Raw genomic sequence first — 26223 nt, forward strand, 5'->3', positions numbered from 1 at the left:
CAGCCTAAATACTAAAATGTGTGCTTAAAATTGTAATTTTGTAACTTTTGGAAATGCCAGTAAAAACTTGTCTGTGCCAGTAAATTTTGAGTGTTGTGTAAGTAAATTTCAATCTCGTAGGTAGGCACTCGTAGCTAAAGCCCAATCTCATAGGTAAAGTCCACCAACCATTATGTTAACCAGACAAAGACTCATGTACCTAGACAGTGTAGTATGAAGTTGTCCAGAATATACAACAAGATTTCCAAGAAGGAAAAATGATGAGTAGCCCCTGGGAGACAGCCTTCCTCTAGTCGCTAACGGAAGGCTGTCTCCCAGGGGCTACTCTTCATTTTTCCTGCTTGGAAATCTTGTATATTCTGGACAACTTCATAGTACTCTGTTTAGGTACATGAGTCTTTGCCCGGTTAATATAATTGTTGGTGGGCTTTAATGCTTTAACTCCCTCTATCTTTGGTTTATGGTACTGGGTCACTACCTATGGTATCATTTTGCCTTTAGAATTACTTGGCTATCAATTTTGCTAGCAGATCTGCCCGGTTTTACCTATTTATGTACAGACTATGGTGAACCAGTCCTTCATCTTCATCTGGATATCTATATCCGAGACTTATTTGCCTGCAAGACAGTAAGATCTGTTCTCTCTATTGCTATCTGTAAAACCTTGAATGTGTCCTGAAGAAGCCTAATGGTGAAACGCATTGATGCACAAGGATTCACTGTATATTATGTATCATTATACATGATTTAATTCTTCAAATGCTCTATTCATGCTATGTATTTTTCAATAAACATTGTTATTTTTCGATATTTCATTGTTGTTCCCTATGCCTTTAAAGTCCGACCTAGGTTTACTGTTCAAGTATTCCTCCCTTCCTTTGTAGTCTATGAGGTTGATTTACTAAGATTGGAACTAGAGAGTGCAAAATCTGGTACAGCTGTGCATGGTAGCCAATGAACTTCTAACTTCAGCTTGTTCAATTAAGCCTTGACAGAAAAACTGGAAGCTGATTGGTTTCTATACAGAACTGCACCAGATTTTGCATTCTCCATTTTTGGTAAATCAGCCCCTATGCAGTAGCTATATAAATAAGATTGAAAGCAGTCTCCTGATTTTGCTCTTAAGGCTCATTAACCACTTGCTGACTAGCTACCGTTGTTATACGATGGCAGGTCGGCTCTCCTGAGCAAATCGCCATAGCTGTGCGGTGGCCTGTGCAGTTGCGGGTGGGCGTGCAGGTCGGACAAACTCTATGTCCGCTGGTGACCCACGATTGCCTAATTCAAAGGCAGAACGGGGATCTGCCAGTGTAAACAAGCAGATCCCAGTTCTGAAAGGAGACATGACAGAGATTTACTCTTCCCAGTGATCAAGAACAGTGATCTCTGTTATGTCCCTGGTAGCCTTTGCCCCTTACAGTTAAAACACATCCAGGGAACACACTTAACTCCTTGATCAGCCCCCTAGTGTTAACCCCTTCCCTGCCAGTGTAATTTTTACATTGAATAGTGCATTTTTATAGTGTCATTTGGGGTCAGATTTGTCTGCCGCAATGTTGCAGTCCCACTAAAAATCGCAGATCACTGCCATTACTAGTAAAAACAATAAAAAAAATAAAAGTCCCTAAATCTATCCCATAGTTTGTAGACCTGATAACTTTTGTGCAAACCAATTAATATATGCCTACTGCAATTTCTGTTTACCAAAAATATGTAGAAGAATATATATTGGCCTAAACTGATGAAAGTTTTTTTAATATTTTTGGGGATATGTATTATAGCAAAAAGTAAAAAAAAATAATTTTGTTCAAAATTGACGCTCTTTGTTTATAGCACAAAAAATAAAAAACACAGAGGTGATCAAATACTACCAAAAAAAAGCTCTATTTGTGGGGAAAAAGGATGTCAATTTTGTTTGGGTACAATGTCGCACAATCACGCAATTGTCAGTTAAAGTTACGCAGTGCCGTATTGCAATAAATGGCCTGGTCATTAAGGGGGCAAATCCTTCTGGTCCTTAAGTAGTTATTGTGTGCAGAAGCCTTGTCTTCCCTATGAATACTTTTACAGAGGTGTTTAGCAGGCAGTGAAGAGCCCATATGTCGCCTCCTCCCCACGTATTTTAATGCTGAAAATGCCATCCTACCACACTTCAACTTAATGCAGCATGGCCCCTTTTACTTGAATAGGTCATTTTCTGCAGCAGTATCACCCACCAAATGCAACATGCCATAAAGTGATTGCATGCCCATATCTGCTGCAATGTGTTTAGGCTTCTGGACACATCAGCGCTGATAATGTAAATCTATGAGAATGCTGAATAAATGCATTGAAAACACATAGCATATGCCTAAAAGGGGTTTCTTTAGAATCATATTTGAAATTCCAAGCTCTTTGCTTTGGTTTGTGCTGACTTTGCTATGCCTTGAGAAAAGCTTAAAAAATATTTTTTTTTAAAGATTGTTAAAGATATATGCATGGATAAGCTTTTTCAAAGGTTTTTTTATTTTTTGTAAATGCCAGTAAGTATGGGTCCTAACTGGGTTTTTTGGGAGGGTATCAGCTTGTAGAGGTGGATCTACAGTAAATGTAATATTTGATTTTTTTTTTTTTTTTTTTTTTTTTTCCACTCAGTGTAAATCAATTTAAATGCTATGGGACCACCTCAGCTTTCCGCTCAGCGTCCCTACCAACAGTCACATCATAGTGGTGAAAAAAAAATTTTTTTTTTTTTTTTTTTTTTTATTATTGGGAGTGTTAGTACCAAACTTAGGCCGCGTACACACGCGCGGACTGTTTGCCCAACCTTGTTCGTCAAACTGTTTCGGCAAACAGTCCGCTCAAAATTTGCATGAGCGGACTTGCCCACACACGAGCGGACTGTTTGACGAACAAGGTTGGGCAAACAGTTCGCTCAACTTTTGAAATGAACGGACTCGCCCACGTAAGGAGGCAAATCCGCCCATTTCGAGCGCGTGTACAGGTAGGCGGGGCCCGCGAGGGAGACGTCGCGGGCTCCGCCGCCTGGAATGGGCTTAAAGGGGAACCCCAACGCCGAAAAAAATCGGCGTGGGGGTTCCCCCCAAGTCCACACCAGACCCTTGTCCGAGCACGCTACCCGGCCGGCCAGGAAAGGGGGGCGAGCGAGCGCGCCCCCCCTCCTGAGCCGTACCAGGCCGCGTGCCCTCAACATGGGGGGTGCCTTGGGGAAGGGGGGGCCGCGCGGCCCCCCCACCCCAAAGCACCTTGTCCCCATGTTGATGAGGACAAGGGCCTCTTCCCGACAACCCTGGCCGTTGGTTGTCGGGGTCTGCGGGCGGGGGGCTTATCGGAATCCGGGAGCCCCCTTTAAGAAGGGGGCCCCCGGATACCGGCCCCCCACCCTATGTGAATGAGTATGGGGTACAATGTACCCCTACCCATTCACCTGTGAAATAAAGTACAAAAAAAAACACAACACATGGAAAAAGTATTTTATTGCACAGCTCCGGGGGTCTTCCGTCTTCGGGGGTCTTCTCGCCGGACTCCTCCGCTATGTGTGTGTAGCTCTTTTACTAGCGGAGGAGTCCGGCTTTCTTCCTCCCCGCCGCCGGCCTCTTCTCCCGACTTCGGGGGTCTTGTCCCCCTCTTCGGTTCTTCTGCCGGGCCACCGCGCCTGGTCCGGGGGCCCGGTCTTCTGTCGCCGTCTTCCGTTCTTCTGTCGCCGCCTTCGGTTCTTCTGCCGGGCCACCGCGCCTTCTTGTAGCTCTTTTACAGGCGGTGGCCCGGTCTTCTGTCGCCGCTGTCGTCGTCGCCGCCGCCGCCGCCTTCCGTTCTTGTTCTTCTTCTTGTTCTTCTTCTTCTCCTGGAGATGTTGACTCGACGAGCTCTCCGGCCGGAATGCCAGAGCCGCGCTGTGCGGTCACTTATATAGTGACAATGGGGCGGTGTCACATGGTATATGTCACATGGGTTGGTCACATGGTGACCCCGCCCCCTTACGATGTCATAGTCCCCATGTGACATCAACCCATGTGACCAACCCATGTGACATATACCATGTGACACTGCCCCATTGTCACTATATAAGTGGCAGCGGAGCGTGTCCCTGGCATTCCGGCCGGAGAGCTCGTCGAGTCAACATCTCCAGGAGAAGAAGAAGAACAAGAAGAAGAACAAGAACGGAAGGCGGCGGCGACGACGACAGCGGCGACAGAAGACCGGGCCACCGCCTGTAAAAGAGCTACAAGAAGGCGCGGTGGCCCGGCAGAAGAACCGAAGGCGGCGACAGAAGAACGGAAGACGGCGACAGAAGACCGGGCCACCGGACCAGGCGCGGTGGCCCGGCAGAAGAACCGAAGAGGGGGACAAGACCCCCGAAGTCGGGAGAAGAGGCCGGCGGCGGGGAGGAAGAAAGCCGGACTCCTCCGCTAGTAAAAGAGCTACACACACATAGCGGAGGAGTCCGGCGAGAAGACCCCCGAAGACGGAAGACCCCCGGAGCTGTGCAATAAAATACTTTTTCCATGTGTTGTGTTTTTTTTTGTACTTTATTTCACAGGTGAATGGGTAGGGGTACATTGTACCCCATACTCATTCACATAGGGTGGGGGGCCGGTATCCGGGGGCCCCCTTCTTAAAGGGGGCTCCCGGATTCCGATAAGCCCCCCGCCCGCAGACCCCGACAACCAACGGCCAGGGTTGTCGGGAAGAGGCCCTTGTCCTCATCAACATGGGGACAAGGTGCTTTGGGGTGGGGGGGCCGCGCGGCCCCCCCTTCCCCAAGGCACCCCCCATGTTGAGGGCACGCGGCCTGGTACGGCTCAGGAGGGGGGGCGCGCTCGCTCGCCCCCCTTTCCTGGCCGGCCGGGTAGCGTGCTCGGACAAGGGTCTGGTGTGGACTTGGGGGGAACCCCCACGCCGATTTTTTTCGGCGTTGGGGTTCCCCTTTAAGCCCATTCCAGGCGGCGGAGCCCGCGACGTCTCCTTCGCGGGCCCCGCCTACCTGTACACGCGCTCGAAATGGGCGGACTTTCCGAGCGGGAACAGTCCGCTCATTTCGAAAGTACAGCGGACAAGCCCACACACGGGCGGACTGTTCGCTCAAACACAGTTTCAGCGGACAGTTTTTCGGAATTTCCGAAAGACTTTGTCCGTCCAACTGTCCGCTGAAACTGTCCGCTGAAAGCCCACACACGAGCGGACTGTCCGCCCAAACACTGTTCAGCGGACAAGGTTGGGCGAACAGTCCGCCCGTGTGTACGCGGCCTTACTGTTTCACATATTAAACTACTCAACCCTCTCTGTCACACATTCCCATTTTCTTCATCCTTTTTTTTCCCCTAACCCCCCCCCCCCGCCTATCTGTGGACCACCTTTTCCTGTTTTACCATACGTACTTTAATTTCTGTCTAATTAGCACCTTATAGTACCTAACTGTGCCTTTTTAGGGCTTCCTCAACCCCTCTAAAATGAGCCATTTCTTCCTAAAATCTACCCAGCTCTTCCACTTCCCTATAATTGGGGTAATGTTCTGCTCTTCCCGACTACTTCTCAGACATTCCATTTTGTAAGTCTTTTCTACCGAATCCACCCATTCCCACATTGACGGGGCTTCCTTCTCTTGCCATTTCTTCGGTATTAATTTTTTACCTGCATTCAGCAAATGGGGTATCACCGATTCCTTATATTGTCTAAGCCCACTTCTTGTCCCATGAAATAGCACTACCCAGGGGTCAGCCTTCACCTCTTTGCCTGTAATCTCCTTAATGTGGGCTATGATTTGGTTCCAATAGGGTTTTATTTTTGGGCAACTCCACCACAAATGTGCCATCGTACCCACCTCTCTACATCCTCTCCAACATTCCCTGGCAGCGTCCTGCTGAAATTTACTTTTCCTCTCTGGGGTATAATACCATCTCATCAAACATTTGGCGCTCATTTCCGCCGTTCTAGCGTCTACAGCCGAGCCATGCACTAATTTAAATATTTTCCTTAGTGTTGTGTTTTCTGGTTGTGATCCTAATTCCCTCACCCATTTTTTGATGTACGCAGGTACCCCCAGCTCTACTCCCTCTATCAACGTTCTGTACCATCTCGAAACAATTTTCTTTGATGTCTTTAATGTACATAATTGTTCCAAAGGGGTCAGATCTTCCGCATTTCTATCCCGTACAGAGAGCTTTTTAATGAAACTAGAAAGCTGAGCGTACCTCCACTCATCAATTATCATCCTCTCTTTTTTTTGTGCCAATTCGTGATATGGTGCTAATCTCTCCCCTTTCATTACATCTTTTAATTTTACCTCCTCTCTAACCCAATTTCCTCCTATTTCCTGACACCCTGGTAAAAAAAAATTATTATTCTTTAATGCTATAAGTGGTGAATTGTATTTTCCGTTAAATTGCTTATATATCTTATCCCAAATCCGCAATGTGTTTTGTGTAATATTATTCCCTTCCAAAAATACCCTTCTCTCCCATGGAGGATTCCAAATTTGCTTATCTAATTTAGTTCTGCATAAATCGTGTTCCAAACTCACCCATCTTTTCTCCATATTATCTCTTATACTCCATTCACTCACTCTAGACGCTACAACAGCTTCGTAGTATGTCTGCACATCTGGCACAGCTACTCCACCCCTGTTCTTTGGTTGTCGAAGTGTCGCTTGGGCCACCCTAGCTTTTTTATTTTTCCAGACGAATTTCATTAATATAGATTTTAATTTTGCCAAGTAAACGTTGGGCAGAGAAATAGGGAGCATCTGAAACCTATATAAGATCTTAGGAAATATTATCATCTTTAATGAGTTTATTCTTCCCAACCATGATAGTGCCCTATAGCTACACCTTTTACATTCTGCCTGTATCTCGTCCAGTAACGGGATATAATTACAGCGGTACATTTTTCTCACTGTTTTTGCTAATTTTATCCCCAAATACTTAAGCTCGCTCTTCCACGGTAGTTTCCAATTTTGTTGTACCTTTTGTGCCTCTCTCTTATTCATGTTAATATTCATTATCTCCGATTTTAACCTATTTATTTTAAAATTTGAGACCTCCCCGTATTGGTCGAGTAGCTTAAATAATTTAGGCATCGATGTCTTTGGGTTATTTAGGTATATTAAGATATCGTCCGCAAACGCGGAGTATTTATATTCGGCTTTTTCCACTTTCACCCCCTCTATCCCAGGGTCCCCCCTTATTGCCGCCAAGAGTGGCTCCAAAGATAGCACAAACAGAAGGGGTGAAAGCGGACAGCCCTGCCTTGTACCTCTCTCCATTTCAAAAGGCTCCGACATACCCCCATTTACTTTTATACGTGTCTTTGGGTGTTCGTACAGTACCTTTATCCTCTGTAACATCTTAGATCCTAGCCCCATCTCCTCTAGTGTCTTAAACAGAAACCCCCAGTCTACTCTGTCGAAGGCTTTCTGTGCGTCCAACGACAGAAGCAGACTGGGGGTTCCACTCTGTCGCATCCTTTGAAGCAGAAGGAGTGTCTTTATGCCGTTGTCTTTTCCCTCTCGTCCCCCTATGAAGCCCGTCTGGTCTGGGTGAACCAGTGCAGACATTAACCCCTTCATTCGCTCAGCTAGAATTTTAGCGTAAAGCTTTGTATCCGCGTTTAACAGCGAAATCGGCCTGTAGCTGGTGCACTGTGTAGGATCTTTACCCTCCTTCTGTATTAAAGTAATTGTAGCCTTTAAATCCTCATTACTCATTCTATATTCTTCTCCTAGGCCGTTCATATATCGACATAGTTGAGGAGCAAGGGCCTCTCTGAATGTTTTATAGTATAATGTTGTGAAACCGTCTGGTCCCGGAGATTTTCCTGGTGCTGATTTTAATAGTGCTCTAACTATTTCCTCTTCCGAGATTGGCCTTTCAAGTATATCCCTTTCCATGGGGGTAATTTTAGTCAGAGTAGTTTTCCCAAGAAATTCCCTGATCTTCTGCTCTTTGTCTCCGTATTTGACCTTTTTATTGCTGTCTGCAAATATCTGTTCAAAGTATAGTCTGAAAGTTTCTGCTATATCTTTGGTAGTATAGAGCACTTTTCCATTTTTATTCTTAATTTCCCCAATGAAGTTTTTCCCCTTTTTCTTTTTTAACATTCTAGCTAAAAACTTACTTGATTTATCTCCCCATAAGTATTGTTCCTTGGCCAACCCTTTAAATGCCTTTGCAGCTTCCTGGTCCAAAAGGTCCTTCAGCTCCATCCTTGCCGTTAGTAACTTTTTAAATACCAGGTCTTTTTGGGGTAGACTTTTTTTTTTATGGTCTTGTTCTAAATGGTGTATCTCTATCATTAATTTATTGATTTTTTCGGCTCTCGTTCTTTTCTTTTTAGATTGTAAAGATATCAGTATTCCCCTAATGTAGGCCTTATGTGCATCCCACAGCGTGTTTCTTTTAATTCCCTCAGTATCATTAGATGTAAAATATTGATCGATCTCGCTCGCAATTTTTATCCTATCCTCCTCCCTAAGCATTAACTCTTCATTTAGCCGCCATTCAGGGAAATTCCTCCCTATCCATGAGATGTTTAGGGATAGTTTTATCGGGGCGTGATCTGACAGAGTCATCACTTCTATCCCTGAATCCATCACATGTTCTAAAAGCCTATGGTCTAAAAATATGTAGTCTATGCGTGAATACGTTCCATGGACTGATGAATAAAAGGAATAATCACGTGACAGCGGATTTTTTGCTCTCCAAACATCCACTAATTGGTTGTTATATAGCTTTGAAACTATATTTTTGTGCGCTGAGCTTCTCATCTTTTGTACCTCCGAAGAACTATCTACATCCGGGTTGAGGCAGAAGTTCAAATCTCCCATCAAAATTACATAACCTGCTTTAAAGTCCATAAGTTTATATAATATCTTATTTAAGAAACTAATTGGGTTACTATTAGGAGCATAGATATTAACCAAAGTACACTCCAATTCCTCTAATGTACCCTTTAGGAACAAATATCTTCCCTCTGCATCACACATTTTTTCCTTTAACTGAAACCTTATTCTTTTGGAGAACCCTATCGCTACCCCTCTACTTCTGGCTGAAATAGTATCACTATAGAACCAGACCGGGTAGTTATTGGAATACAATCTAATGTTTGATGCGAGGGAGATATGCGTCTCCTGTAGAGATATAACATCGGCCTCATAACGCTTCAGTTCAGCTAGAATCTTATGTCTTTTGATTGGGGTGTTCAGGCCCTTCACATTGTAGGACATAAATTTCAAACCATCTTTTTTACTATTACCCATCTAATTGTCCTACGTTTCTCTACCCTACCTAGGTGCTTTTTATCTTGTTTACTAGGGTGGTCCACATTTCCTCCACTTTACTTCCCTTTCCCCCCCTTATCCCTTCCCAACCTCCCCTATTTACCCCTTCCTCCCACCTTTCTTTACAACCCCTACCCACCTCCCTCCTTACCTCCCCCCCCCCCCGACTCCCCTGGCCTATTAGTGGCCTTTGTTAGGTTAATGGCCGTACAAACCCCTACCATCTCCTAATCTATTTGTTGAGAGGGTTTGGGGCTTTTCCACCTGCGCCTCTCCCGCCTCTCCCCAAAAGACGGGAGGTATTGAATCTCACATTCTTGTTTACATTTGTATTTTCCTTATTCCCTTCCCCTTTTCCCTCCCACCCCTTCCCCGAACCCATTTTCCCCCCTATGATGAGCCCATTACTCCATCTGCCACCCGGGGAGTATAGGCGGGCGTATTTCCAGTTTCTCACAAAAATCTTCCAGATCTTCCGGGAAGACCAGCTTCGCTGATTTACCGTATATGGTTGATTGTCTTTTCTCCAGTCCAACTTCTTTTGGGCTTGCTCCTTGTGTCATATATTGTTGGATTGACGTATCTAAGCTCTTATCTTTTATGCTCCGCGCAGCTCCACCTTTTGCCATCTTATTTGCTGACTTACTCATGATTCAATCTATCTCAAAATTGGGTGGGTCCTAGACCCCCCGATAGCTCTTTCCCTTGAGTCTAATTTCTTCGATGGAGTCGCTTCCTCCAGCGACTTTCCCTCTATGGAACTGATCGTCCAGATTGCTTCTTTGCTCCCCTATTTAGGGATTCCCAACCTTTTTCCCCTCTATGTCTGTGTACTGCTGTCAACACCCCTTGGGGGACCTTTAACAATAGCTTCTTCTCACCGAATGATACACTGCACCCCGTTATATTTTGTCTTGATATCTTCCTCCAACCACGCCAATCCTCTCCTGGGTTAAAAACCTATGGGTCCTGGGATTGACGAGTCACCTTGAGGCTTGTCAAGTGCCTAGCGCCTCCTATCTTTCAATGGCCGGCCTTGCGTAGAGTGTCTTGTTTGATTTCGCAGAACGAGGGCAAAAGGTCGTCTATATCTTATTTCGGGGGAAGATGGACCCTCCAGCAATTAGGGAGCTCCCCTCTATTCTCCGCTCAGGACAGGGCAATCCCTTGAAAAGGAGGAAACGATATCCTAATATCAAGGAAAAATTTATCGTGATCTAATATACACAGGGGGAAAAATAAAAAGAACCTTATGGTCAAGTCATGCAATTTTCCCTCTTCCTGTATAATATACAAAATTGAGAGCGATTCGGGTAATCTGCTCGATTTCCTGTTGCGGAGACAGTATATCCTGACGGCGAGGGGCAAAGGGAAGGAGAGACACATAGGAAGGAGAGAGAAAAAAGAGGAAGAACTTATGGTAGCATTGCAAATCTCTAAGCGCTTATTCCTCCAGCCATAACTTCTCCTCTTGGTTTTTTTTTTTTTTTTTTTTTTTTTTTTTTAAAAGAGTCCAATCAAAAACTGATCCGCTCTTATGAATATCCTAAACCGCAAGAGGGTAAGGATAAAAAGGCCTTTTACAATCCTACACCATTGAATCCGCGCTCTGATGCATGTATACTGATTTTCTCATTTATGTTGCTCATTTAACATAAAACATCTCGTCAGCCGGTACATTTATCTCAAGAATAGAAACCATACACTTCCTCCACCTATCTAAGCGAGTTTTATCCTGACACCAGGTATTTATCTCCTCGTTTGAACTATGCGACTGTTTTTCTCCCGTATTGTATCGCATGTAGAAATGTCGCATGTACCTGTGATAGTCTATGCAGCCTTATTAAGATAGATTTTGGAGAGGTAATACATATTGATCGTGCGGTTCCACCACTGTTTGGGGAAAACACCTTCCAAATTAGCCTCTCCTGGTAAACTGAGCGTTGGCCAATACAATGCAAGCACGGCCCTAATTTGGTTTATACAACCTTGCAATGGTTTCTCACTATAGGTACTTTACATTCAAAACTGTCGGAGGGAGCATGCAGCCAGAGAATCATATCCACAGTCGGACTTCCTTATCTGCTTAACCAGCAAACATTTAACCTCCCAGGTATGATATTTGATTCCCCTGAGTAGATATAATTACACTGCAACACTTTTGTGGTTTAAAAAATGTTACCGTCCTTATCCATGCTGTGTCACGCTGCTCTCCTATCCGTTCCAGGCTCTAAAGAGTCTCCTCCATATGCCTCCAGAGTCCTGCTGTGTAGCCCGAGGGGATCCGTTGTGGACTAGAGCGATGGGGGGGGGGGGGAGGGGGTGGACTGACCGACGTGATGTGATGCGGCAGCTGGGGAAGCTCCGTGCTCCGAACGCGAGGTGTTAGCAACACCGCACCGAGGGCTTCCGTATGGCTGGGCTGGGATCTCTCACCTCCCCGCTCCTAGCCATCTCTTGCTGTTGATCAGCGGTGCGGTGCGGTGAGCTTAGCGCTGGCAGGCCCCTCCCCTCGGGCGGACGCTACGTCCCCTCGTAACGCATCCGCCAGCCGTGTGTAATATTTGATTTAACATTTAAACTTGATTAGAGCTGTTGTCTTTTCCTGTAAACAATGTTTTTTAGGCTAATCCCTCCTTTTTTTTTTCATTATGTTAAAAAGTGGCTGTATTCAGATACTATACGAAAAAATGTGACTGTTTCTTACTCATGACTCGTGGCATTATTAGTTAACTTTTACGTGGAAATAGGGTATGTGGACATATCCAGTGCTAATATAACCAGTCAATAGTGGGCATAAAAGGTGTTTGTGTTCAGTGAATATACACCCACTAAGTGTCATGACTACCAATCATGTTTTTATCCAGATATACAGGTGAAAGTGTGTGTGCCTTTCAGAGTAAATACCCTCTTAGAACAGCAACAGTCTTTGCAGATTATTTAAAGGTGTTGTGCGTGCGGTCTTTTTATGTCATGTGAGGTTTTGTATAGAGCTATAGAAATCACTTACACTCCTTTGCATAATCATTTGTATCCAAGCAAAGAGAAAATCCACTGTTAACCCCTATCTAACCAAAGAAATATTTTTCTACTGTATGGACACACAGTTTGCTCTTGTAATTTTATGAGTTCCTATGAGCTCTTTTCTATCCAGATGAATGAATTTACAGGCTTACATAACAAACATAAAAGGCATATTCTTCCAGTAATAATCTACTAAACATGTAGCAATTTATTGATATGTGTACCTTGTTTGAGGTCCTCCATACAGAAACAGAAACATTACTGTTATTGTTTTTTTACCTTAATGCATTCTCTGCATTAAACTGATACTAAAGTATTGTTTTTTTTAGTTAAAAATAACAAATGTGTTATACTTACCTGCTCTGTGTAGGGGAGTTGCACACAGCAGCCCAGATCCTCCTCTTCTCAGTCTTTGGTGCTCCTGGCCCCTCCCTCCTGTTAAGTGCCCACTGTCTTCCTTCTCTGAGCTGAACCGCTCAGCTGTTGGCTAATTGCCAGCTCCTATCTCTGCACAGTGACTCACCTGTTGATGATATCCTGCTCCTCAGTCCTGCCTACTTAAGCCATCCAGCCCAGATGATCTCTGCCTTCTCCTTGGTCAGATCTCTGAGACACCCCCAGGGCCATCTTTAAGGCAAGGCAAAAGGGGCAGCTGCCCTGGGCCCTGTCATTGTTGTGGGGCCCAAAGCAGCTGCCTCTTACTTGGCAACTGTCCCAGTTTAAATTCAATTGTCCCTTGAAATTGTATTCCTGTGCTGTGTCCTGATATCTCAGTGTGAAGTTCTGTTACTAATGCTACCCAGCTCTGCCCTATTGTTGTGTACCGATGATTCGCCTGCAAACCCTATGTTAATATGTAAATACCAACATTGATATGTAAATAAACAACGGCATTCATATGTAAATAACGGCTGACCGGCAGCATCCATATGTAAAAAAAGGCGGCGGTCATATGTATATCATGCCCCCTGAAGTCATATCCACCATCACCTATACTGAATTCTGCCCACTGGGGAGGTAAAGGAGCATGCTTGAAAGTAATGCCTACAACTGTGGTCATTAAGCCTGTTCTGCAAAGGTGGGGGCCCAAGAAAATGTTTGCCCAGGGTCCAATTAATATTAAATATGGCCCTGACGCCCCCTGTGTTCTTGTTAAAGACTTGCTTGGCTGACATTCCTTCTGGCTCCAGATTCTGCTTGCTGTTCTACTATGCTCATCTCTGGCTCCCTGGCCTTTTGGCTTGTCTGACTATCCCTTCCGATTCCTGAACTCTGGCTATGTTTTGACTACGTTCACACTGTTTACTTTTTTTTTATATTATTATTAAACAAGTGAGATTTAACTGTACTTCTGTCCCAGTCTGATTCATGGTTTTTGATACCCCCACAGCAAGCAGCTTGCTATGGGGGCACCAGAAACGAGCCACATTCAGACATAGAGCGATGGACTGCCCCTGCCCCCTCTCTCTATCTAGATGGAGACTCCAGGGATTTTGGTAGGTCTGTAGGGAGGTATTATAAAAGAAAAATGTGTTTGTTATAGGCACAGTCATCCTCCTTTTCATTCTGTTGTGACTTTTCTTCTGTGTGCTATAGAGCTCATTCATGTAACATTATGGAGCTTCTATGAGCATTGTTATTTCCATATGGATAACCTTACAGGCTTACTTAACAAAGCACAATGATGATGTGACAGAAGAGCAATAACATTCACACTTAAACAGTTTGGATAATGTAATATTGGTTGCTTGCTGTTCTTTATGTATTAGTGTATTTTGCAAGAAACTAGATGCATCTTAGAATTTAAGCTTGGACTGGACAGCTTTTTCTATTTCATCCTGTTATTGATATGTATCATTAAAAATGTATTTCTTTTATCCATGCAGTAATCTAGGTATAACTTGTAGTGCTGAGATAAAGATCTTCCTGCCGGTTGCAGTGAAGGGAGCAGGTGCCTATGCACCATTCAGGGGTGAAGAAGCATCACCCTAAGGGAGCATGGCTTGAGCAGTGCTGACTAAGGCCACACTTCTTCACATATTCATGCATTTCTCTGATGAACCTTTATGATCCGAGGTACCATAGTATACCTGTATAGTCTTTGTCCATCTCAGTAGCAAGTAAGAGTGGCTACATTCCTACATGCAGTAGGACCATTTAGAACAAATGTAGCCACCCTCTAATACAGGGGTGTCCAAACTTTTTTCAAAGAGGGCCAGATTTGATGAAGTGAGCATGTGTGAGGGCAAACGATTTTGCCTAACATTCTTTGAACCATTAAAATTTGGTCTAAGTGTGCTCATCCGAGCACTAATACACTGGCCAACAAAAATTCTCTTGACTTTGTGGCTGCATGTGGTTAAGAGATGAGCTGAGGCATGTTATTTGGATATATATATATATATATATATATATATATATATATATCTTTTGTGGCCCCCCCATGAATCCCCGAGCCCAGCTCAGGACTAAGCATGAGCTATGGCCCCTAGACTAGTACCAGATTTCAGAATATTAAATAAAGTTTTTTATTTTTTCTTGTATCATATTTTTTTATTAGTGTCTGATAGCTTGGAATGGGTATTTTTTTGCTTGTTTTGTTAAGGAGGGTGGGGTGGTGATAGTATGTATGTGTATAATTTAATGCAAGTTTTATATACGATATGTTAACAAAAGTATTGGGACACCTGCCTTTACATACACATGTATTTAATGGCATCCCAGTCTTATGCCGCGTACACACGGTCAGACAATCCGCCCGTGTGTGGGCTCCGGCAAACTTTTTTTCCCCCAAAAGTCCGGCGGACTTAGAAAAAAGTTTTGATTCAAAAATTGTCTTGACTCGCAGTCCAGCGGACAATCTGGCCGTCTGTGTGCTAGTCCGCCGGACTTTTGAAATGAACGGACTTGCCCACACACGGAGGAAAGTCCGTTCATTTTGAACCCGGCTCCAGGTAGACGGGACTAGAGAAGGAAGTCAATGTCGTCGCCTTCAGCGGCGAGATTGACATCTTGCTAGCCCCGTCACCTGGTATGGACTTAAAGGGGAAGCCCTACGCTGAAAAAAAACATGGGGGTCCCGCCAACGCCCATATCAGACCCTTATCCGAGCACACAGCTCAGCCGGTCAGGAAAGAGGGTGGGGAAAAGCGAGCGCCCCCCCCGCCTGAGCCATTCCAGGCAGCGTGCCCTCAACATGGGGGGGTGCTTTGGGTAAGGGGGGCCCTGCGCCCCCCCACCCCAAAGCACCTTGTCCCCATGTTGATGAGGACAAGGGCCTCTTCCCGACAACCCTGGCCATTAGTTTTCAGGGTCTGCGGGCGGGGGGCTTATTGAAATCCGGGAGCCCCCTTTAATAAGGGGGCCCCCAGATACCAGTCCCCCACCCTATGTGAATGAGTATGGGGTACAATGTACCCCTACCCATTCACCTGGTGAAAAAAAAAAACATAACACAAGGTTTTCAAATAATTTATTGCACAGCTCCGGTGGTCTTCTTCTGACTTCGGGGGTCTTGTCCCCCTCTTCGGGTCTTCTTGCCGGGCCTCCATTTTCTTCTCCCAGCTCTTTTACTAGCGGTGGCCCGGTCTTCTGTCGCCGCTGTCGTCGCTTTCTCTTCTTCTTCCTGGAGATGTTGACTCAACGCTCTCTCTGGCCGCAATGACAGGGACGCGTTGTGCGGCCACTTATATAGGAACAATGGGCGGGGTCACCGCCCCTCATGATGTCACAGTCCCAGCATCCTCCGGGACATCAACATCTCAAGGAAGAAGAAGAGAAGGCGGCGACAGTGGCGACAGAAGACCGGGCCACTGCTAGTAAAAGAGCTGGGAGAAGAAAGTGAAGGCCCGGCAAGAAGAACCAAAGAGGGGGACAAGACCCCTGAAGTCGGAAGAAGACCCCCGGAGCTGTGCAATAAATTATTTTAAAACCTTGTGTTGTTTGTTATTTACATTTTTTTCACCAGGTGAATGGGCAGGGGTACATTGTAGGGTGGGGGGCTGGTATCTGGAGCCCCCTTATTAAAGGGGGCTCCCGGATTCCGATAAGCCCCTTGCCCACAGACCCCGACAACCAACGGCCAGGGTTGTTGGAAGAGGCCCTTGTCCTCATCAACATGGGGACAAGGTGCTTTAGGGGGGCCGCAGGGCCCCCCTTTATCCAAAGCACCCCCATGTTGAGGGTGCGCGGCCTGGTATGACTCAGGAGGGGCGCTCACTCGTGCCCACCCCCTTTCCTGACCTGCCGGGCTGCATGCTCGGAGAAGGGTCTGATATGGGCTTTGGGGGGGACACCCACGCCGTTTTTTCGGGGTAGGGCTTCCCCTTTAAGTCCATACCAGGTGACGGGGCCAGTGAGGTGTTAATCTCGCCGTTGAAGGCAGCGAATTGACTTCCTTTTCTAGTCCCATCTACCTGGAGCCGCGTTCAAAATGAATAGACTTTCCTCCGTATGTGGGCGAGTCCATTCATTTCAAAAGTCCGGCGGACTCCCACCATAGTCCGGTGGTTTGTCCGCCGCACCTAGTCCGGTGGAAAAATCCAGTCGTGTGTGGGCAGGCCTGCTCATTTGGAAAGTCCAGCGGACCTCCGCTTCAAAGTCCGGCGGTTTGTTTGCCGGGCTAAGTCCGCCGGATAGTCCGATTGTGTGTACGCGGCATTAATCTTCAGGGTTCGATATTGAGTTCACCCACCCTTTTCAGCTCTAACAGCTTCAACTCTTCTGGGAAGCCAGTCCACAAGGTTTAGGAGTTTGTCTATGGGAATGTTTGACAATTTTTCCAGTCTCCACTCTAATTCACCCCAAAGGTGTTCTATCAGGTTGAGGTCAGTACTCTGTGCAGACCAGTAAAGTTACTCCACCCAAACTTGCTCATTCGTGTCTTTATGGACCTTGCTTTGTGCACTGGTCCAAATCATTTGGTGGGGGGGGGGGGGATATTATGGTGTGGGGTTCTTTTTCAGGGGTTTGGTTTTTCCCCTTAGTTCCAGTGAAGGGAACCCTTTAGGCTTCAGCATTACAAGACATTGTGGACAATTTCATGCTTCCAACTTTGTGGGAACAGTTCATGTGCATGTAAAGGCAGGTGTCCCAATACTTTTGGTAATATATATATATATATATATATATACACACACACACAAGAGGGTTGTAGATTTATGAAAGGGTGTCTTGGGACCTGTCACCTCTTACAATGCAGTGCAGCATGTATTAGGTTTAATAGTATAAGATTGATTACTGACACATATGATAAAAACTGAATGAACCAGTGTGACTAGTCTTAAATCAGAACAGCCTTGAAAACTGGTTGCATGCAAGAAAAACCTGATTTCTAAAGGGGGTTAGTATAAAACAATAAAAGCTATTACTAAACTTTAAAAACGGCTTATAATAAATAAAACTGTTTCTATTAACAGACGTATAAAAACAGTTTTTTTTTAGATCAAGAGACTTGTTGCTGCATCTTTTATTACTGTGTTTAAACATAGAGTGCCGTGTTTAAAATTGTGTTGTCGTAGACCTAGTCCAGGTTTGGTCACTTTTGTGCAGTTTTAAAATAAGGTAACTGTCTAGTAAGTACAGACATTTTTCTGGTATTGTGGAGTACAGAGTACAGTACTACTCTACCCTACTAGTCTAGCTAGACTACAATGAAGAGTAGGGTGAGCAGATGACCCCGGTTTCCTGTCCCCAAAAGATTGTAACTTGAGTGAGTACAGTATTCTCAGTAAGCAATCACAAGCACAGAACACTTTGTCCATTTCTTTGTTAACCCTAGCTAATCCCTAACCTAAATTTAACTCTAACTACTAAACTAAAACTCATGAAAATTGTATACTACGATAGCTATGACTGAAATATGACTTTGATAAATGCTGTTGAAAATTTTTATTGCTGTGCAGTGCATGAGAAGTTCCCCCATTATACATTTTTTTGCCTGGATGATATTCTAAGTCAGGGCAGCAAAATAATCAGCTTTTTAGGCTTTTTTACTATCAGACTGGAGTACCTTCAGATGTCTCAAGGAGCCCAATTATTTAAATAGCAAATTCACTTTCACCTATGAAGTCAGATGTCACTACTAATGCGTGGCTAGAAAGAAATATAAATAATAATAATAATACCAATAGATGGACTTGAGATACTACTGTCAGAAATAAAATTGGTGGGGTGGACTGAAAATATATAGATTCTTTTTGTGGTGGAACCCACTGCATAGAGAGCATAGGCAGACTGTGCTGGGATCATATGAGTTGAAGTTAAATTGCAGGCTGGGGCCATGATCAGCCAGGCAGCAGGAAGTACTAAATAAGCAGACAGCAAACAAGGACAGGAAACAGATCAAGGTCAGAATCGGACAGATAACAAGAGGCACCAAATCAGCAGACAGCAAGCGAGAACAGGTGGCGGGTCAAGGTCAGCAACAAGAGAACAGCTGAGGATACCAAATCAGCAGGCAGCAAGCAAAGTCAGGAGAGCAAGTCAGGTTAAGTGACAGAAAGTATAGATACAAAGATGCATAAGAATCACAGGATCAGTGTCACAGGAAAAGATAAAGACCAATCAGTAGCCTCTCAAAGCTATGTAGCAACAAAACAAATTCTGGGCATTCACACTCACCTGTGCTCATATTGTGAGGCACATGTGCATAGAAATACACGCTTGCTTGAGATGAGACTCCAAAAGCTGGGCATTGTGCCTTGTTGTGTGGTCGCACTGATTCTCTTACAGGGTGACAGAGTTGACATTGCCTTCCACACACCCACCCCTGGTGCTATGCTGAAAATATCTGCATCCTATCATCAACATGCTTCTATGCATGAAAATAGGTAAGAAAAAGCAGTATTTTCTCAAGGCCTGCAGTGTGGATTGAGGTCATGTACAGGAATGGAAAAAGCGAGTAAAGCTGATGAATTATGCCTTCTGTACGGTGTAAGGGTTAGGTTTTTTTTTTTTGTTGTTGTTTTTTATTTCATCTGTTTGTAACTTACCTCTCACTAATTAATAAGACAAGGGGAAGAACAAGTATTTCTTTACTGTATTATTGTTGTTGCCATTCAGTGTAACTCTATAGTAAAAAAAAAAAAATCTATTCTGGTTAAATAGAACAGGATTAAGGTAGGAATGTATTGATTTAAGTGGACCAATAAAAAAATGCAATAAAATTTCCAACATCAATAAAAATTCATTCACAATTTGTATTGGTTTCTTGGGTAGGCAGTAAAGTACAATGAGAGTCACTTGAAGTAAGATGTGTAGGGCGGCACAGTGGTGTAGTGGTTAGCACTCTCACCTAGCAGTAAGAAGGGTCGTTGGTTCAAATCCCAACCATGACACTACCTGCCTGGAGTTTGCATGTTCTCCCGCATGGTTTTCCTCCAGGTACTCCGGTTTCCTCCCACAATCCAAAGACATGCAGGTAGGTTAATTGACTTCTGTCCAAAATTGGCCCTAGTATATGAATGGAGACCTTTTATTGTGGGCTCTTTGATGGTAGGGACCGATGTGAGTGTGCAATGTACAGGGACAATTGTAGACACTCTCTCAGGATGGACTGGTGTCTTTATTCAACCTTACTAACTATGAAACTATGTAGAGGCAGCATTACTAAGCAAGAACAAAACTTTTAACATACTGTATCTGAAAACAGACTCTTAGCATATATTATTTAGCCCTGAATGCTCATGCACAGGTTCATTTTTTTCAGGTTATCTGGCTCCCAGGAATCTTCAGAGTACAGGGATGATTCCATTTCTACAGAGCTTCCTTTGTAACACAGATACAATATGTAATAACAAATCTTATGCACCAAACCCAGTTACTTCAAAAAGCAGGTAAGATAAATGTAATTTTCTGAGGTTATTTGTTGAGATCACTGCATGGAATCAAGCTGACCGTAGTCTTTAGAGATGGATTATTCATGCAGTAAACAGGTGTACGTGTACATAAACATCATAGGTGAACATGCTGTCATATAACATACAAGCATACGGTAGTTCGCATTGTACAGTTTTAGTTCTTGCTTGACTTTCATCCACACGTGCTTTGCATTCTGTGATCCACTGTCATCTTACAACACATATACAATGCTTTCCAAAACAAGTAATTAACTTTTTAACCGATACCGTGGGATAATGTATGGACAACACCATACATGACCTAAAAGTCCTGGTCTAAAAAATTCCTTACTCTAAAAAAAAAACAAAAATGAATAACAACTGAACAAAACTGAGAGTAAATCTGCCAAACTGAGCCTTGGATAGCGGTAAAACCCAACAGGGGTTCTTCTGACCCTTTCTTACTCAATCCAAAACTGGCTGAACATATACTAAGCACCTTAACTTGCTTAATACCTAATATTTACATGGAGCATTTGCATAAAATGGTCAATCTTGTATTTGTCCAAGACCAGTTGACCAAAACAAGTACATGTTGTATGTGAATGGGTACTGTCCAAGAAAAAAATTGCATTCATACATGCTTTTTGGTCAATATGCCTTAAAGGCTTGTATAAATGGGCACAAGAGCACAGTGTATTTGAAAGCAGCCTGAGATGATTATGAGATCATTTTAGTTCCTTCACAGGTATTTCTGACCTGCTTCCAGCTGTTGTAAGCTGTTTTTGTATTCCCACTGAATTGTATGGGAAGGAAAGCAATTTTGATGCTCACAATATACACAAGCCCTTATAAAGTTGTTATATGAAATATGAATAAAGAAAAACTCAATGTGGTTACTTTTGGACACAAGTCACCAGGGCAACAATACATCATTACACCATTGTTTATGGAGTAAATTGAAAAGATTCAAGATTCAGGTACTTTGATTGTGCATCCATTGTCATTATTATTCAACATATATATATATATATATATATATATATATATATATATATATATATAGTGCCAACGGTTTTGCATAGCACTTTGTGAAATAAAGGGAGACAGTACAATTACAATACAATTCAATACATGAGGGTTAGGAGGGCCATGCTTATGAGGACATACAGTCTTAAGACATTCAATGAGAACTTACTGAAAAATGCATTCATTGTGATGGATGAGCTAATGCAGAAAGTACAGTTTTTAGATTGAAACAGGATATGCCTTCCTAAAGATATGCATTCAAAGTTCAAAGATTGTGGTTGTATTGTTTAGCTTAATGCTGTCAATCTAATGAAGTGAACTTTGCTTATGGGAGGGAAAACACAGGGAAAATGTGGTCAGGTTGCTGGTTCTCTTTTATTGCTCACTGACCAACATGGGGCTCAAGAGTTGATACCTCTTTGATTCAGGCAAACAGCAAAGTTGAGAGACATATACACTATATTACCAAAAGTATTGGGATGCCTGCCTTTACAAGAACATGAACTTTAATGGCATCCCAGTCTTAGTCCATAGGGTTCAATATTGTGTTGGCCCACCCTTTGCAGCTTCTGGCAAGGCTGTTCACAAGGTTTAGGAGTGTGTCTATGGGAATGTTTGACCATTCTTCCAGAAGCACATTTGTGAGGTCAGGCACTAATGTGGATGAGAAAGACTGTCTCGCAGTCTCCGCTCTAATTCATCCCAAAGGTGTTCTGTGAGGTTGAGGTTGGAGGAATCAAGTTCCTCCACCTCAAACTCACCCATCCATGTGTTTATGGACCTTGCAATGTGCACTGGTGTGCAGTCATGTTGGAACAGGAAGGGTCCATCCCCAAACTGTTCCCACAAAGTTGGGTGCATTAAATTGTCCAAAATGTCTTGGCATGCTGAAGTCTTAGGAGTTCTCTTCCCTGGAACTAAGGGGCCAAGCCCAAACCCTGAAAAAAAAACCACACCATAATCTCCCCTTCATCAAGTGATTTGGACCAGTGCACAAAGCAAGGTCCATAGAGACATGGATGAGCAAGTTTGAGAAACAGCTTTGGGATAAATTAAAGTAAAGACTGTGAGCCAGACCTTCTTGTCCTCATCAGTGCCTGACCTCACAAATGTGATTCTAGAAAAATTGTCAAATATTCCCATAGACACACTCATAAACTTTATGGACAGCCTCCCATAAGAGTTGATGCTGTTATAGCTGCAAAGGGTGGGCCAACTCAATATTGCACCCTATGTAGTAAGACTGGAATGCCATTAAAGTTTAAGTGTGTGTAACAGCAGGTGTCCCAATACTTTTGGTGATATAGTGTATATGTAATGGACTTACCTGCTAAAGGCTGTATACATCTGTTTAGCCTGTCTTAAAATTCAGAAAGCCCAGCCAGATTCTGAGTGTTTTGAACCTTACATTGCCGTTACGCAATACACTCTGGTCCAGGGTCTGCTGCAGCCTATGACTGGCCCTAGGCTGTGTGTCATCCCTCCTGTAAGCATGTTCATAGCATGGACTGATAAAACTGTGTAAAGATATGGAGGCCTGGATTGCCATTCTGAATGAAGCTGCAAGAGGGTTACAGGAGGCAGATACCAAGACAGGTTGAAGTACTTTTTCTATGGAAAAATACATAAAAGAGTATGTAAACCTTAAATGTAAAAGTTGGGGTTTACTTTCATTTGTCCCTCACAAAGCTAGTAGTAAAAATTGTATGCATTTTATGAATGCAAAATCTGCCAAATGTAGTAAATACATGGGGATCCTGACAAAATCTGAGATTTCCCCTTTCTTTTTTTTTTCTAGCCATGCTATGCACAGAAGTCCTAGCATGGTCAGTTTCTTTTCTTCTTGCTTGGGAAACACAAAATGCTATTTGCCTGCACTTTAGTAGTTTGATTCCCGCTGATGTGTTATACCCCAGCCCTGCTCAGCCAGCACTATTGTAGGCAGTAAGTGTCAATGGATATACAGTATATCATCTCTGTATTCCTGGCTACAGCCTAATGCCCTGTACACGCGGTCGGACTTTCAGACTAAAAATGTGCGATCGGATCTTGTTGTCGGAAAATCCGATTGTGTGTGGGCTCCATTGGACTTTTTCCGTCGGAATTTCCGACACACAAAGTTTGAGAGCAGGATCTAAAATTTTCCGTCAACAAAATCCGATCATTTAAATTCCGATTGTGTGTAGGCAATTCCGACGGACAAAGTGCCACGCATGCTCAGAATAAATTACGAGACAAAAGCTATTGGATACTGCCCTCTTTATAGTCCAATTGTATGTGTTCTATGTCACCGCGTTCTTAACTATCGGAAATTCCGACAACTTTGTGCGACCGTGCGTATGCAAGACAAGTTTGAGCCAACATCCGTCTGAAAAAATCCCAGGGATTTTGTTGTCGGAATGTCCGACCTTGTGTACAGGGCATAAGAGTTTGTGAGCCTCTGCCCACCACCTTCGGAACTGGAGGGAAATAAGGAGATCCAGTGATGACCATGGAGAAATAATAAAAAAAACAGTATTTACATTGCAGTCTTATTATTTTCTTCTACAGTTCATGTTTGCAAATCACGGGTGCTTTGTGTAGCTGTATAGCATTACAGATCATTTACAGTGACACCATTTTTTTTCCACATCAGTCATTCTAAAAAAAAAAAAAAAAAAAGCGTATAATGGCTCTGTTTTCTTTTCTTTTTTTTCCTACCATTGTTTTCAGGCTTCTTTTCTGTTCTTTGCATGCTCCCTATATTCCATTAATGCACCTAACAGCTACTAGTGTGGAGCAAGCAGTGCCATCATTTCTGGTCACATGCTCCACTCCATGCGTACTACAATTCCCAAAGAACTGAATGTGTTTGCATAAAGATGTATAGTCCATATAGGGATGAGCAGGAAAGGGTGCTAGTATTTACATACCGTATATACTCGAGTATAGGCCGACCCGAATATAAGCCGAGGCCCCCAATTTACCCCCAAAAAAACTGGCAAACTTATTGACTCGTGTATAAGCCGAGGGTGAGACATGCCTGTCCATCCCTGTGTGTGTGTCCGTCCATCCCTGTGTGTCCGTCCATCCCTGTGTGTCCGTCCATCCATCCCTGTGTGTGTGTGTGTCCATCCATCCATCCATCCCTGTGTGTGTGTGTCTCCATCCATCCATCCATCCATCCCTGTGTGTGTGTGTCTCCATCCATCCATCCATCCATCCCTGTGTGTGTGTGTGTCTCCATCCATCCATCCATCCATCCCTGTGTGTGTCTCCATCCGTGTGTGTGTGTGTGTGTGTGTGTGTGTGTGTGTGTGTGTGTGTGTGTGTGTGTGTCCAGCCTACCTTTGTCCCGAGCCTCCGTCCCGTGCCTTGCCTCCTTGCCTCCGTCCCGTGCCGTGACTTGCCTCCTTGCATCCGTCCCGTGTCGTGCCGTGCCTTGCCGCCGCCGTCCCGTCCCGTCCCGTGCCGTGCCTTCCCTTGCCTCCGTCCCGTGCCCTCTTCGTCGGCGGCCATTGTAAAGTTCAAAAGCTGCGCCGCCGCCTTCGCCTGTGATAGGCGGAACACTGAATTTCCCAGCAGCCTGTGTTCCGCCTATCACAGACGTCGTATCATCCTCGTCCGTAGTACGAGGATGATACGATGTCCGTGATAGGCGGAACACAGGCTGCTGGGAAATTCAGTGTTCCGCCTATCACAGGCGAAGGCGGAGCCGGAGGCGCGGCTTTTGAATAGAATGGCCGCTGTCTGTCTGCTCGACACGCTGATCGAGCGGGCAGACAGCGATGACTCGAGTATAAGCCGAGGGGGGCACTTTCAGCCTCAAAAAAGAGGCTGAAAATCTCGGCTTATACTCGAGTATATACGGTACACAAAGGGGGCATGGAGAAAAAGGAAAAGAATGATTGAAGGTACATTCTTGTTATATTTAGACCTATCACATTTATTTTATTTGATAAAAATGTGAGTTAAGGGTCACTTTAATGATGTTTTGATAAATATATAACTGGAATAAATTGTGTTTTTTTTATATGCAAATTATAATCTGGCTCATTACCCCAGGATAAAACGGTTTGCTGATTCCGGTGGAGGAAGTTCTATATTCCAGATGAGAAGTTCTACTGGTGAGATAGCAAACTCATGTAAGTTATTCCTATTGTGATTTGCACATTTACTGACAAATAAAAGCTTGTTTTTTCACCAAATATTTGATAAGAGCTCACACTAGTTTGTATTTCTCCTTTGTAAGTTGTAGATTTTTCAAAGAAAACATTAGTGATCACACACATTTCTTATATTTTTAATATGATTAAAATAAACCATTATGCATCATAGAACAGCACAATAAGTAATAGAACTGTAACAATAAAGGAAAATAATAAAATGATCCTATTCAAAAATTTGCATACCCTTAGTTCTTAATTCTTAGTATTGTGTATTGCTCCCTTTAGCATCAATGATAGCTTGCAGTCTTTTTTGATAGTTATGAATGAGGCTCTTCATTTTTGTTCATGTGACTGCCCATTTTTCTTGGTAAAAAGCTGTAAATTCACTGTGGTTTTTTTTTTGTGTGTCCCTAAAGTGACTCACACACTTTGATCAGGTCAGGAGATTGTGATGGCCACTCAAGAACCCTCCATTACTTTAATAAAGGTTCTACATGGCCTTATGTTTTGGATCGTTATCATGTTGGAAAGTCTAATTGCACCCCGTGCACAACTTGCAGGCTAATTGCAAATATTACTCCATTATTTTCTGAATGTATGCTGCATTTATCTTGACATCAAATTTGAGTAAATACCCTGTATTGTTGAAGCTTGCACACCTCCAAAACAACCAAAATGCATCTTCATGTTGCCCAATAAGAATGATTTACTTTTCTTCATAAACCTTGTTGAGTAAGTCATCTCCAAACATTATTTATGGTTGTAACCATAAAATTCAGCTTTGGTCTCATCACTTCATATGTTTTTGCTTCAGAAGATTTGAAGCTTCTCTAGGTACTGCTTGGTATATCGTAAGTTTGCTGTTTTGTGGTATTGGTTCAGAAAAAAATGGCTAACAATTGACTAATTC

At 43.7% G+C, this 26223-nt stretch overlaps 1 protein-coding gene across 1 annotated transcript in view; it reads left to right on the forward strand.

The window, feature by feature from the left end:
• The window catches only part of ABCA12 (ATP binding cassette subfamily A member 12), a 268673-nt gene that overhangs the window by 48327 nt on the left and 194123 nt on the right, over positions 1-26223 (forward strand). The window contains exons 3-4 of the mRNA XM_077448325.1: positions 20007-20133; positions 25210-25289. Of these exons, the coding sequence (XP_077304451.1) occupies positions 20007-20133; positions 25210-25289 (207 nt within the window). The remainder of the gene's footprint in view (positions 1-20006; positions 20134-25209; positions 25290-26223) is intronic.

The sequence above is a fragment of the Lithobates pipiens genome, unplaced genomic scaffold, assembly GCF_037356315.1.
Source record: "Lithobates pipiens isolate NorthernLeopardFrog02 unplaced genomic scaffold, aLitPip1_a1.2 Scaffold_22, whole genome shotgun sequence".
Classification (NCBI taxonomy): domain Eukaryota; kingdom Metazoa; phylum Chordata; class Amphibia; order Anura; family Ranidae; genus Lithobates; species Lithobates pipiens.